Consider the following 13,455-nt stretch of genomic DNA (forward strand, 5'->3'; position numbering starts at 1 on the left):
CTTCTTACACTTACATCCACTACCTTAATTTACATTCTCAGTATTTCTCACTAGTTTCCTAATTGGCCCTCCTATATCTATCTGGTCTCTCCTCTTCAATCTTTCATATCAGATATCAAACGTGGCAGTCCACAATTCCAGAGACAGATTAAAATATAATTGGGAAATATTTAACAAAATAAAAATAAAACAGGCTATATAGATGTTAATATATGGTTTTCTAAATCAATGTGTGACCTACCCCTTTGGATAGTTTAGTGGTCCCCATTTCTACTTGAGATTGATACTAATAAGGGGACAGCTAGATGATTGTAATGATAAGAGTACAAGGCCTGTAAACAGGAGATACCACTATTCCACACAGCTGCCAAAGTGATTTAAGTACAGATATGGCCATGTCTCTCCTTAATTTGATAAACTCTTGAGAATCCCTATAATTCTCTAAGAGCAAATCTATAATCTCTTTTGCTTATTAATCCTTTGTAATCTGTCTCCAATTTATATTTAAATTCATTATATATTATTCCTCTTCCAAACTTGATAATCTGGCTAAATTTCCTCTCTATTCTTTAATCAAGACACCACTCCCACCTCAATGCTTTTGCACTGGTGATGTATACCTACAGAATGCCCCACTTCATTACCTCTGCAATTCCCTCTTTACAACACAGCTCCAGCACTACCATGAAGCCTTTCCTGACTTCCCTCTTAACTTCCAATTCCAATTTGATTATTTATTCTTTCTTATTATTTTGAATAAGTTAATTGTTTCCCCAAAAGAATGTAAGCTTTTTGACAATGGAATGATTTCAGTCTTTGCAATTGTATTCCTGGCATTGTGTATATGGTATGGACTTAGCATATGCTAACTTATTGACTGAAAATTGTGTATTACTGGTGTCCATTTTTGCGTCTTATCTTTTCTCCTAGACTGTGAGATCCATAGCAGGTAGATCTTACCTAAATGTATCTTCTCTATTACAAAGTCCTCTTCATAAAAGATACACTCATTACATGTTTTAAATAAAGCTAAAGTTATAAATCATCCCCAGATTATTTCCTAGAAAAACAGAATACTGACAAAGCTGCATTTCTTTTTTTGCCTATGCTCTTAAGTTCCAACAGCAAAAGGTGGCAATGTCTGTGGATGCCAAATAGAGAAATTAAAAATAAACATGTACTTTTCATTTGAAATTTGCATATAATTTTACAAAGATGAGGGTATTCCTGCTTGAACTTTCTGGAGAATTGCTCTTTTATGTTCTACATGTATTTACTTGCTTTAAGAAAGCGATAGGCCATAGATCTGTGACCAATGACATCAATGCTATAGCCAACTGCAACTCTCAAGTAAGGAAACCCTGTCTATAGGTGGCCTGGAAGTAAGGTGGAAGCCTATTCCAGGAAAAATGAAAGAAAGTTCAATTATTTAAAGTCCAGAATGTTTCCATGTAGACTGTGAGCTTCTTGGGGACAAGTTTTGCTCTTCTCTTGTATCTTCAATCACACTGCACACAATAGGAACTCAATACTTTACAAGATCTAAATTACCATAAAAATGCTATTATTATTATTTATTAAAGTGAATTAAATAGCTCATTGCCCAAGAAACATGGATTCAAATTAAAACAAACAAACCTCAATTTGAATTTCTGAATCTTGGATTATTCAAATGGCAAGAACAAATTTTAAAATGTTATTCATATATTTTAGATGTTCCAATCCTGACTACTTCTAAGTAAAAATGAAGTACCTTTCAACCAGGTCTCTACCTCCCTTCCTACCCACCTGCTCCAAATTTAGCCACCACCCTTAATCTCTCCCCAGCATAACCTTGGGCTCAGACAACCAGTATTTATTTAATTTCTATTATATGTCAATCACTGTAAACAATAGGGATACAAAGAAAGAAGGGGAAAACAAAACTGTCCCCAAAATGCTCACAATCTACATGGAAACATCCTCAACTTTAAATAATAGAACTTTCATTCAATTTTCCTGGAACAAGCCTCCACCTTACTTCAGGCCACCAGTACTAGCAACTTCCCTTTATTAACAGTTTCCTCTATTAGAAGGCCAGTTCCTTGAGGCTAGGCTCTGGATTGCTGGCTTTATTTATATCTTTCAGTAGTTGTTACAGTCCCCAGCACGTACTTAAGCACTTAAAAAAAGCCTTATCTACCTATCTTTTCAATTGTAAAAGATAATTAAAGCTAACACTCAAATTAAACATTAAATGGCCAACACTACTAAAGATACAGGCATACCAATTCACATTTTTCTTAAACAAGTCACAGAGGGGTTTTGCAGAATTTATTCTTATATTATGAGAATATGTTGCTGCTGAGTCAGTAGGCAGAGACATAACTGGATCTGATGAAGAGTTATCCAATACATCTACAGCAAATAGAAAACATAAAAAATTATAGATTGAAATACTGACTTTTTCATGTAACACTGTTCCTAAAAATTTAAGACTACTTTAAGTATATAACATCTTATCTCCATAACTAAACTATGAAACATCCCCAAAGGCAAGTATATTGGATTTTTTAATATCCTCCTCATATAGTTATTTCTTACATATATACATTACATATTATTACATTACATACAATACATGCAATTGTAATAAGTTCTCAATAAATATTTAATGAATAAAATCTTAGGTCATGTTCATTTGAACTCAATGACACAAAAGGGAAGATTATATGACCAAAAATATAAATATTTTAAATAAAATTAAGATTTTTTAAAAAGTACAAGTCCTTTTTCCTTTTTCAAAAATTTAAGATTGGAACTGTCAAACAAATACAATTTTCATTTAAGATCCTGAACATCTATTCACATATTAAACATATTTCAGTTCTTAAAATCAACTAATTTCAATTCTAAAATCTATAATCATATCTAAGAAGTATTATGTATAAAAGTAAATATTTTAAAACTGTTTTACATGTGTTAATTGATGAATTTTTTTTAAAAGTTAATCTTAGAAATATTCTGAACCTGATAAAGCTAATAATTGGAATAGTCAAAGACTAAATTTAGGAAACAATGAACAAATTTTTAAAAAGGAATTTTGCATGTTTTTTTTTTCCTTTTTAAAGACATGTTAGTACCCAACCACAATGATTAAATAACTAGCAATTCATAATTAAGTAACTGACATGTTAAGAGGACTTCTGCCAAGATATAAACCAAATTAAATATCACCATGGAATCAGAGCTACATCCTGCTATTACATAAATCACTCACTACAGTATATTACAATAACATTTAGTTAATAACTTATCATTTCAATTCAATAACTGGGATCTTAATAACATGAAAATGGGTATATTCCACCAATTACATGGTTTTTAAAATCCAATATAAAGAAATTTCAATGTTGGAGGGAAGAAAATGTAGGAGCAAATAAGTTTAAAAAATGATAGAACCAAAACAGCTCATTCAGTTTTATTACAGGTTTGTAAGAAATTATAAAGCAGCTATTAGTTTTTAAAGAGTTGAAAAATCATAGTATTTGTTATTCATGCTACTATCAACATACCTTTCCACAAGCACAGTATACTAATTTTCTAGTACTGTCCTCTCAAATTGAATTTCATTATGAACAATGAAACATAGAAGAGATTTAATTTTCTTACCTGTGTAGGTAAGAGATCTTCTGCTTTTACATCTGCTCAGAGTATCTAAACCAAGAAACTAAAGAAATAACACATGTAATATATATTTAATACTTAAAAGTATATTTTTAAAATACTCAAATTTTCATTATAAGTTAAAATATAAAACCAAATTTTACAATTTTTATAACATTTTTAACACAAATATACTTTTTTAAAAGTTTTCTTAGGTAGAGGAAATTTTTAGAACAATTTAGCCACAAGGAAAAATGAGACTGCTTGAATTTGGTACCATTTCATTTGATCCTTACCACCACTTAAGTGATTTAGAAAGAACACTTCTACTTTGAGATGTCCCTAAAAAGGTTTATAATTCTCTATACCCTGATCTATCTGATCTATGGCCCAGAGGGATTAAGAGATTTAGGAAAGGTTTTCATCTAAAAAGCAAAGCAGGGACAAGTGCAAGTTAGCCTTATGTTCAATCTCTTATCACTGCCTCCAGTTGTTTCTAGGGAAACAGCAATAGTGTAGTGAAAGCAGTACTGTATTTAAATATATAAATTCTGGGCTTAAGTCCTAGCTCTGGTACTTATTATATTAGCTTAATGGCTATGTGTGTTCCTTAACTCTGGAGCTGAAGAAGCATTGTGGTATAATAGATAAGGTAGTGGACTGAAAAGTCAAGAAAACCTGGGTTTCCATTTCTTACCAACTATGTTGTGCCAGTTTCCTTTTATTGTTCTGCCTCAATCCCTGCTTTTCTGTTCATTAGAACTCTGACATTCCAAAAGATAAAACTCCAGATGTCCTATCTCAGATACCTAATTGGCATCCTCCACCTCTATCTCTCCAGAATTCCTGTGGCTAGCTGAATACCTCCTTCACTCCCAATTTATCAGAATTTATGGTCCTACCCCAAACTGTCAGAACCAAATTGATAGTCCCTTCCTGGAAATTCCCACGCTTACCAGTGTTCAGAGTCCACACCCTTGCCTTTGTCTCCCCTGATCTCTAGAGCCATATAAAAATCAATTGGAATCTTACATTCCATGCTGAAAGTCCAATTCAGGAAATAGATTCTGATCCAGAAAATCTCTTACTCTCAAAAACTCAAATAAAATAATAAAAACTTTCTAGTCTCTATCTTGCTTCAATTTCTCCAACATTATAATGTTAACTCTTAGATTTTATGTCCTCTTTGCTTCAGTTTCCTCAACTATAAAATATGAGGAGTTGGACTCAGTAACTTATATGGTGCCTTCTAGCTCGAAATTCACACTATCATGAGTTTTCTGATCATTAAAAAGGGAGTAAAAATCTGAGCATTTCCATTCATAAGGTCTTTAGAGCACTTGAGATTATAAATACTTTAAGTTTTTACTTTAAACCTTAAAGCTCTAAGTAAATATCAGGTATCATTAAAAGAAATATTAACACAGGGGATCATCTTAACTATTATTATATTGGAATAGCAGTATTCTTCATAGGGTAAAGAAATGTCTACATATTAATTCTCATGACCATATTTTTTTATGTTTACAAACTTGGAACAAACTGCTCTTCTTAGGAAAACCTCCAAAATTTTCTAAATTCATAAGTTTGAAGGGTAGAATGTAGATGTAAAATGAAATATACATTTATGGACATGTCCACTGTAGAAATTTGCTTTGCTTGACTATTACATATTCGAGTTACAAGGGTTGTTTCTCCCCCCCCCCCCCTTGCTTTTCTTCTATTGGAATAAGATGTGAGAAAATAAACTTTTGGTAATTGAAAAAAATATACAATTTTAAAATAAAAAGTAAATAAGGTGGTTCCTTGAGAGTTGGGCTCAAGATTGACAGCTAGGTAAGCAATGGACTTAGAAATTAGAAAGAGCTATATTCTAATTCTATCCAAAGACACTAGTTATAGGGTTCTCCCAGTGCCTTCATCTTAAACCCAACATATCTAAACATAATTTACTGTTCCCAACAAAATCTCCCTCCCTTTTCCTAACGTCTTTATTCTGAAAATTAACCCTAATACCACCCCCCCCAATTAAATCAACTTCAGGGGCTCCTCCTCATTTCCAGCACGATGGAAGCAAATTCAGAATAAAACCCTGTTTGGTATTTAAAATTCTTTCTAATCTAGATTGAAGTCTTTTCGTACCTTATTCCTCCCCAAGCTCACCCTTGCTATTCCTCTCTGATTCTCCATTTTCTAATGGGTATTTCCCCATGACTGGCACTTTCTCCCCCCCCCCCCATCTCCACTTCTGAGTTTCCTTCCAGTGCCAGATAAAACCGAGCCTCCATCACTACCCTTTCATTAATGCCAGTGCCGCCTTCTGGGTCGGTACCTCCTTGTACCCAGCGGTCTCCGTTATTACAAGGCGAGGAACTGTCTACTTCCAAGCACTGCCTGGCACAAATACTTGGCAACTTGACATATCTCTCCAATGCTTGCTGAAGGCACAGTGCCTGGCCCACAATAAGAAATTAAGGTTAGCTCGGTGACGTGATTGTCCCGGACCACAGTAGGAGGTTTAATTAATACTACGTAATTTAAAGCGCTGGCTAGGGGGCAGCTAGGTGGTGCAGTGGATAGAGCAGCAGCCTTGAATTCCGGAGGACCCGAATTCAAATCTGGTCTCAGACACTCAATACTTCTTAGCTGTGTGACCCTGGGCAAATCACTTAGCCCCAGCCTCAGGGGGGGAAAAAAAAAAAAGTAAAAAATTTAAAGCGCTGTCATTAATAAATGCTTGTGGTTCTACTCTGAATAGTGCGGGTAACTATAGAGATAACAAACTTGAGAGCGCTACAGAAATGTCAGCTCCCGTTAGTTCTTCCCATAAGAATGAGGATGACAGAAGGCCCATCACCTGCAGCAAACTGCGGCCATTCCGGCCCGCAAGTGCCACCTCCGGCTCCCCGCCCCCTCCCCAGCAGAGATCTCGCCACACTTAAAAATTAGCCAGGAAGCGAGGAGGGGGTGGGGGAAGGAGGAGAAGACGGGAGACAAGGGCGGGGAAAACAGCAAACAAGTCCACGGGTATGGAGGGAAGCGCGAGGAATGCCAGAGGAGGAGGGGGATAGTCAGTTCCGGGAGCACAGCGGGACCCAGGAAACCCACTAGGGCACAAGGTCGGGGGACGGTTTACCTCAGACTGGAAAGCGCTACAGATTCCGTAACGGTTCTTGAGACGCTCCAAGGCCGCGTCCTGACCCGGAGGCTTAACTAATTTCGGCTCCATGGCTCGTCTTTTTCTTGGGTCTCGCCCACCGTTGTCTCCCGGGGAAACCGCGTTCAAACCCAGAATCGAGGACGGCGGGATCTCGCGACGCCGGAAGTGCGTCCCGGACGCACTCGCTCTCGGATGCGCTCCCCCTCCCCAGCATGGAACAAGAATTAGCTGCAATCGCCAAGGTAGGGGGCGATGGAAGCCCAGGTGCCTACCTACATTTTCACCAATTGTCATTATGAGTTCAAATCATCATTATCTAGAATATTTTCAGTTCAGTCGTTTTTTTCGTTTATATCTTACTTTTCTTGATCCCATTTGGGATTTTCTTAGCAATGATAATGTTTGCTATTTCCTTTTTTCCCTAACCAGTCACCCATCTTTCCCCTCACCACGCTGTCCTCAAGGGTTTTATCAAGTCATTCCTACCTTTAGGGTTTCCTTATTGCCTTCAGGTGGGCAATTCAGTCACTATATTAGTGCCTTGCATATAAGCAGTTACTAATAAACTTTTTAATTCTCCAGGCATTATCTGTGAGTAAAATCTAGCTTTCTTGACCCATCACAACTCAGGCTGCTACAAACACACTCCATAAACCTATTTACTATGTTGAAATCATAACTTTCTGCCACTTCTCAAGTCTGTTCTGCCTAACTAGAAGTCTACAGAGACAACAAAACTAATTATTCTAATATAACCTCAATCAGGAGGACTATGGTCACTACTTCTTTGTGACAACTCCAAGTCCCACTCTAAACATGCTATTTGACCATACTTCTGTTAATTCTCATCTCAGGTTCCAAGATATTCAAAGGATATGTTCTGATGGTTTTTTCTTATTATTTCAATCTCACATATCTCTGGCATAAAACAAACTATATAGCCTACCTTTCTGTTGGCTTAAGTCTTTGGGATTAAAAAGCCAAAGATTTAGGGCTAGGTGTTACACAAAAGAGTATCTAGTCCAATTTCCTTACTTTATTGATAAGAAAACTAAGGTCCAGAAAAAAGCAGTAGCAGAACTGGGTTTTAACTCAGGTTTTCTAACTCCAATGCAGACTTCTTAAATTGTTAAGTAGCATATAAATATTGCAGGAACCACTTATTATTACTTCTATTATTTAAAAAGTACAGCAAATAAGTGTAAAGGCATGTGAAGAAAATGAGATTTTGTTATGGGTCTTTTCCTTTTTTTCCACGCTCCTCTTCCATTGCGTTTTGTCTATCTCCAGTGCTTAGCGCACTATAGAACATAAATGCTTTTTCATTTATTGTTCATTTTCCCTTTTCCAGGAATTTTGAAACGATGGCTAAAATAGGTAGGTGGTACAAAACAATACTACTCAAAGCCCAATCTAATATTATAAATTTACTAGGTCGATTTTAATTACCATGGACTCTTAGAACTTAATTCTAATTATACAGATTAAGAATAATCTACTTTCCTACACTCAGTGAGAATGTAACGATTTCTCAATCATGAAAATTATTCAACACCTGTCATTTCTAAAACATGAAGCCTATTTAATATTTGTTTATCTCCTTTAAAAAAACTGAGTTTTACTAATCACCTAGACTGATCTACATGAAAGACATAATTTTATTTAATACTAGTTTTAAAAATTTGCTTAAAAGGTCATTTATAAATAAGTGTACAAAATGGTGAGTTTCTATTCCATTTAAAAGGTTTTAATGAGGACAATATAAAAACGATCAGTGATACAAAGAAATTCAATAAAATGTTGTGCTTCTATACAGTTCATTTTTCTTTCAATTGGGTCTTAAAACTCCTTCCAAAAAGGTGACAAATAGCCTTTGGTACAATGTCTCAAGTCATTTTTACTTTAGAACAAGTATAGGGAGAATCAGAACGGGAGATGAACAGAATGCCATAAACATTCTTTTCCAAAGTATAAAAAAAAAAATCACTATCAGAATATATAACATGACATCATTTATTATTAGTCAAGATTAAAGTTCCCTCAAGCTTTATAATGTATAGTTTTAAAATTTCATAAAGAAGCCAATTCAAAAAAAAATTTTTTTACTGCCTTTACTTTAAAGTTAGTAGTAGTTGATATTTCAGAATTTCTAGGATTGTCACAAAGGCCATCAATCATTTTAAAAATCCACTTTCTATACCACCATATGACGAAATACCAATTAAGACAAAGAAACCATGTTAGACAGCATTTCATGTATTAGTGAAACCACCATTCCCTTTATTTTCCTAGTCAATTTGGAGAATGTAAATTAGTTTTAAATTAGTAAATTCCTAGGACAAGTAATCTTTTTCTTTTTGATACTCCAAAATCACAGACACATAAATCCTAATCTGCTACCATAAAACGCTTCCCCAGAAATTTAATCTTAAACAGATAACTATGTAGGGCAAATTTCCATTTCTTTACAATTAAAATTAAGCTAAGTAACTTATTACATTGATTAAAAAAGGAAGAAAAGTAGATGTTATATACTCAATATTGGCATATACTAATCTTACATCACTCATAAACATATCACGTTATTTTTAATAAGGATGCAGGGGAATGGTATTCTCCTAATCTTAAAATATACAATCACCTCATTCTCCCAGGACACACTTTGTTTTATGATACAATCCACACCTTTATTATTTCCAAATGTTGTCAGTTTGCATCTGAGGAGGGAAATACTGTTTACAATCCTAAAATTTCATGGCCAACTTGTTTTTTCACCCTTTACCTGCTTGCCTTCCCTACTTTTGATGTAGTGCTAGAATAGATAAAAGAACATCTAGCTATACAATAATTCTAAAAATTGTTGTGATTGATGTTTCTTTTATTTTACAAAATTCATCAAGAACAGATAGTGAAGTAACATAGTATTAAGTAACCAGAAGCAATGAACATGGTACAAAGCTATTTTAAAATGTGCAATATATACTCAATTGCAAGGAAAAAAAATCCAAGTTCTGTTGAAAGAACTAGGCTATGAACTCTGAGGTAGTAGAGACTGATGACAGGAAAATAAAGCCCCAAATTTCTAAACACTAAGGAACTACTCAAATGATCTATCTAAAATATAAGAAAATAAAGTCCTGCCTTTTATAGTAACACAAAAAGCTACAAATGATTGGAAGAGGGAAGGCATTCAATTAAAAATTGACAACACTACACATGGAGGTGAAGATCTCAGAAGAGCACTTTGGGTAAGCCACGGCTCTCTTCATAGCTCCACCCAATTATAAATGGGTCTCCATGCACTTTTTGTGTCCCCCTCAAAAAAAGGCACACCAATAGGTAAGATATCATAGCAAGTATATTTAAAATCTAAAAAAGATCCAAGTTGTGGTCCCTTCATTTAAAAGGTTAGGTACATGGATGCACGAAGTAAAATACTTTAAAATCAATTTAACAGAATCAAATTGCTTATGTCATATTCTTTCAACAACCTAAAAAGGGCTATTGCTTTAACAATACTTATTTCATGTTGATTTTTAATACAAATCTCTGTCAGGAGTACATAAACACAAGTACACCTGAAATAGACCAGTGTTTAAACTTTTATTTCACACCATGCAATGTCAATTTTAACACATTAAAAAAAATGACAACAGCTATAAGCTGCAATTTTACATTTATACATTGGAAATGTCCATTTTCAAAAGCTGAACATAATCACCATATTGTTGAGAACAGCTAAGCCTCAATTTAATTGTTTACAAAGATAAAAGTTTGCTATGAAAAAGCAGTGATTTTATATTTGTCCACACTCTGTGATCATAATTCTTTTGCTCACCAACCCTGTAGGAGAACCAAATGATTCAATCTTTTTCACAGTATCCATGCCATCTTTAACAAATCCAAATACTACATGCTTAAAGTCCAAATGTTCTGCTTTCTTCAGAAGGATAAAAAATTGAGAGTTATTGGTGTCTCGGCCACGATTAGCCATAGACAACAAACCAGGACTAGTATGTCGCACTGTAAAGTTTTCATCTTCAAATGCGTTCCCATAAATGGACCTTCCTCCAGTTCCATCATGTTTGGTGATATCTCCTCCCTAAAATTAAATATAATTATAAATTATAATTTTATAAATACAATTAAAATAATTATGAACAAGTTGATCTCAAACAAATCTAAAATTTAAAGTTAACTTCCTCAATAATAAACAATCAGAAAACATTAATTTCATTAGAAAACAAAGGGCAAGCTTCAAAGGATTAAGAACATCACATAGAGCTATAAACAGAAATTAAAACTTTTGATAATTTTTAAGGGCAGTGTTCATCTAGAAAAGAAACAGAAGTTTTTCACAAAAGGAATCACAAAAAGGAGTCACAGAATCCTGGCTAAAATTTGAGTTCAAGAGCTCTGAATTTCAAAGTCAGTGTTGTTTCCACTCCACCATGAGGCCACAGAGAAAGCCAAATACTCGAGAGAATAAAAACAAAAACATAGACTTATAAATAAAGTGAAACTACACGTCATCCTCTTCATTTTATAGATCAACAAAAGATGTCCAGAAATTTGGGATGAGTTTTCCAAGATTACCCAGAAATTTAACTGAGTTCCTGTGATTTAACTCCTTACACTGTTGTCAACTGCCTTTCCTAATAATATGATAAAAATCATATTTTAGGAAGATTTTCTGACAACAAGATACAAAACAGGTATATAGGAGGAAACTATAGCAGACCATTTAGAAAATTATTCCAATAATCCAATTACCAAATAACAAGGGCTTGGAACTGGGGATGCAAACAGCAGGAATCAAAAAAGAGATGAGAGATGTTTCTGATTCATAGAGTAAAAACCTCGATAGACCCCAAATTAACATACATTTTTAATAATGACAAATTAAGGCAAATAATCATGATAAATAAAGCAAAAATCACAATAAAATTGTATATAGAAAAAAGGATGTGGGAAGAGTTAAAAAGAAAAAATAGAATCAACAGAAAGTATAAGGATGGTCTTGCACCTCCACATATAAATCTAATAGATTAATAGAATAAGGATATACCAGATTTCTAAGTAAATATCTATAAAAGTTTTGGTGAACTAAAGGAAAATTTGGGAAAGAATTCATTATTTCACATATGAATTTGAGAAAATCAGTTGGCAACAGTAGAAAAGGAATTTGGACTTATTTGTGGGAGAAAGATAAGTTATTATGGTCAATTTATTTCTAATTAATTCACTAAGTTTATTATCTAAAATAATCTTTGTTCATACTTACATGGCAAACAAAATCTGGAATTACACGGTGAAAAACTGAGTTCTTATAACCAAAGCCTTTTTCTCCTGTGCATAGTGCCCTAAAGTTCTCAGCAGTTTGAGGCACAATGTTTGCAAATAGTTCCATAGTGATACGTCCCAGAGGTTCATCATCAGCAAATATTTCAAAAAATACCAAGGGATTTGTTTCCTGTGACAACTCTGCTATAAGCGATACTTGTCCCTTCTGCAGTTTTGATAAATTATCCTGACATTCTTCAAATCTCTTCTTAAAAGTATCGGACATTTCTTTAGTTTTAAATCTTACTGCAAGCTGTTCAATTTTTCCTTCTCCATCTATAAGAAAAAAAAAAAAAAAGACATTTAATGACACAGTCTTATGGTTTCTATGTCATATGAGACAAACTGAAAAGAGTACTAGGAATGTTGAAACTCACCTGCATAGTCTGTAGCAGTCCAAACTAAAGTATTATTTGAAACATTTAAGGATTTTAACTCCATCGCTTTGGTAATAGCATGATTTGCACAAACTTTAAAGACCTGGTCTCTTCTCATAAGGATTCGATAATAGTTCTTCATTGTATGGAAAAGGATCTTTATCTCTCCAACTCCCCGTTCTTTCCACTGAACAACATCTCTGTCCCACCTGTAAAGTTTGGCTCTTTCTTTAAACAAAATTTCTTCATCTTCTTCTCCAGATTTCACTTCTACCTAAAATAGACAAATAGAAAGGACATTTTTCTACAAGTGTTGCACTGAGTAGCATAACCTGTTGGATTGAGTCCCAGATCCAACATTACTAGTGGCATGTCCTTTAGACTGTCTGAACCACAATCTCTTCATCAGTGTCATATGCATTATCTCCCAAAGGTGGTTATTACTAGAACATAGTTAATAGCATGTAACTAGGAGCTATCATGTCCTACTATACTTATTGATCTTAGCTTCAAATACCATAAGTATTACAAACCAAGTGGTTAAGAACTACAAAATCCAATGGGTCATTCTTTAAGATATGTTTTAAGCTAACATATGTGGGTAATGATATTTACCCTAAGAGTAATTCAATAGTACCCTTTAGTGTTAGCAACATACATCATTTGGCTAAGCCACTGACAAGACGTGTAGATTCTCTTCCCACCTTTTGTTTATCTTTTTCTTTTGGAAATTAAATACTTTCCATTTCAAAAATCTATATGCACTACTACTTTGTGTATAAAGGCACTTTTAAATCCTATCTATTCTCGATGTGGAAAATCAGCTTAATGGCAGAAGTTGGCTAAACTCAATTTCTTGACAAAGCAACTTGAAAAATTGCCTGAGTAATAGATGATATATTATCAGCATAACCTTGAGGGTACGGTCTT

At 34.2% G+C, this 13,455-nt stretch overlaps 2 protein-coding genes across 9 annotated transcripts in view; both read right to left on the reverse strand.

Annotated features, from left to right (window-relative positions):
* Positions 1–8,416, reverse strand: part of CCDC138 (coiled-coil domain containing 138) — a 58,479-nt gene extending 50,063 nt beyond the window's left edge. For 6 of the 8 annotated variants that reach the window (XM_074299642.1, XM_074299641.1, XM_074299640.1 and 3 more), the window contains exons 1-3: positions 6,782–7,017; positions 3,652–3,709; positions 2,268–2,397 (exon numbers count right to left, since the gene is read on the reverse strand). In XM_074299642.1, the coding sequence (XP_074155743.1) occupies positions 2,268–2,397; positions 3,652–3,709; positions 6,782–6,874 (281 nt within the window). In that variant the 5' untranslated portion in view covers positions 6,875–7,017. Of the gene's footprint in view, positions 1–2,267; positions 2,398–3,651; positions 3,710–6,781 lie in introns of all 8 variants that reach the window. The other 2 variants (XR_012487836.1, XM_074299643.1) reach the window with 2 other exon arrangements.
* Positions 8,417–8,530: 114 nt separating this feature from the next.
* The window catches only part of LOC141560847 (E3 SUMO-protein ligase RanBP2-like), a 73,715-nt gene continuing 68,790 nt past the window's right edge, over positions 8,531–13,455 (reverse strand). Inside the window, exons 27-29 of the mRNA XM_074299635.1 lie at positions 12,526–12,799; positions 12,090–12,424; positions 8,531–10,907 (exon numbers count right to left, since the gene is read on the reverse strand). Coding sequence (XP_074155736.1) covers positions 10,602–10,907; positions 12,090–12,424; positions 12,526–12,799 — 915 coding nt within the window. The 3' untranslated portion in view covers positions 8,531–10,601. The remainder of the gene's footprint in view (positions 10,908–12,089; positions 12,425–12,525; positions 12,800–13,455) is intronic.

This window comes from Sminthopsis crassicaudata, chromosome 3 (assembly GCF_048593235.1).
Source record: "Sminthopsis crassicaudata isolate SCR6 chromosome 3, ASM4859323v1, whole genome shotgun sequence".
NCBI lineage: Eukaryota > Metazoa > Chordata > Mammalia > Dasyuromorphia > Dasyuridae > Sminthopsis > Sminthopsis crassicaudata.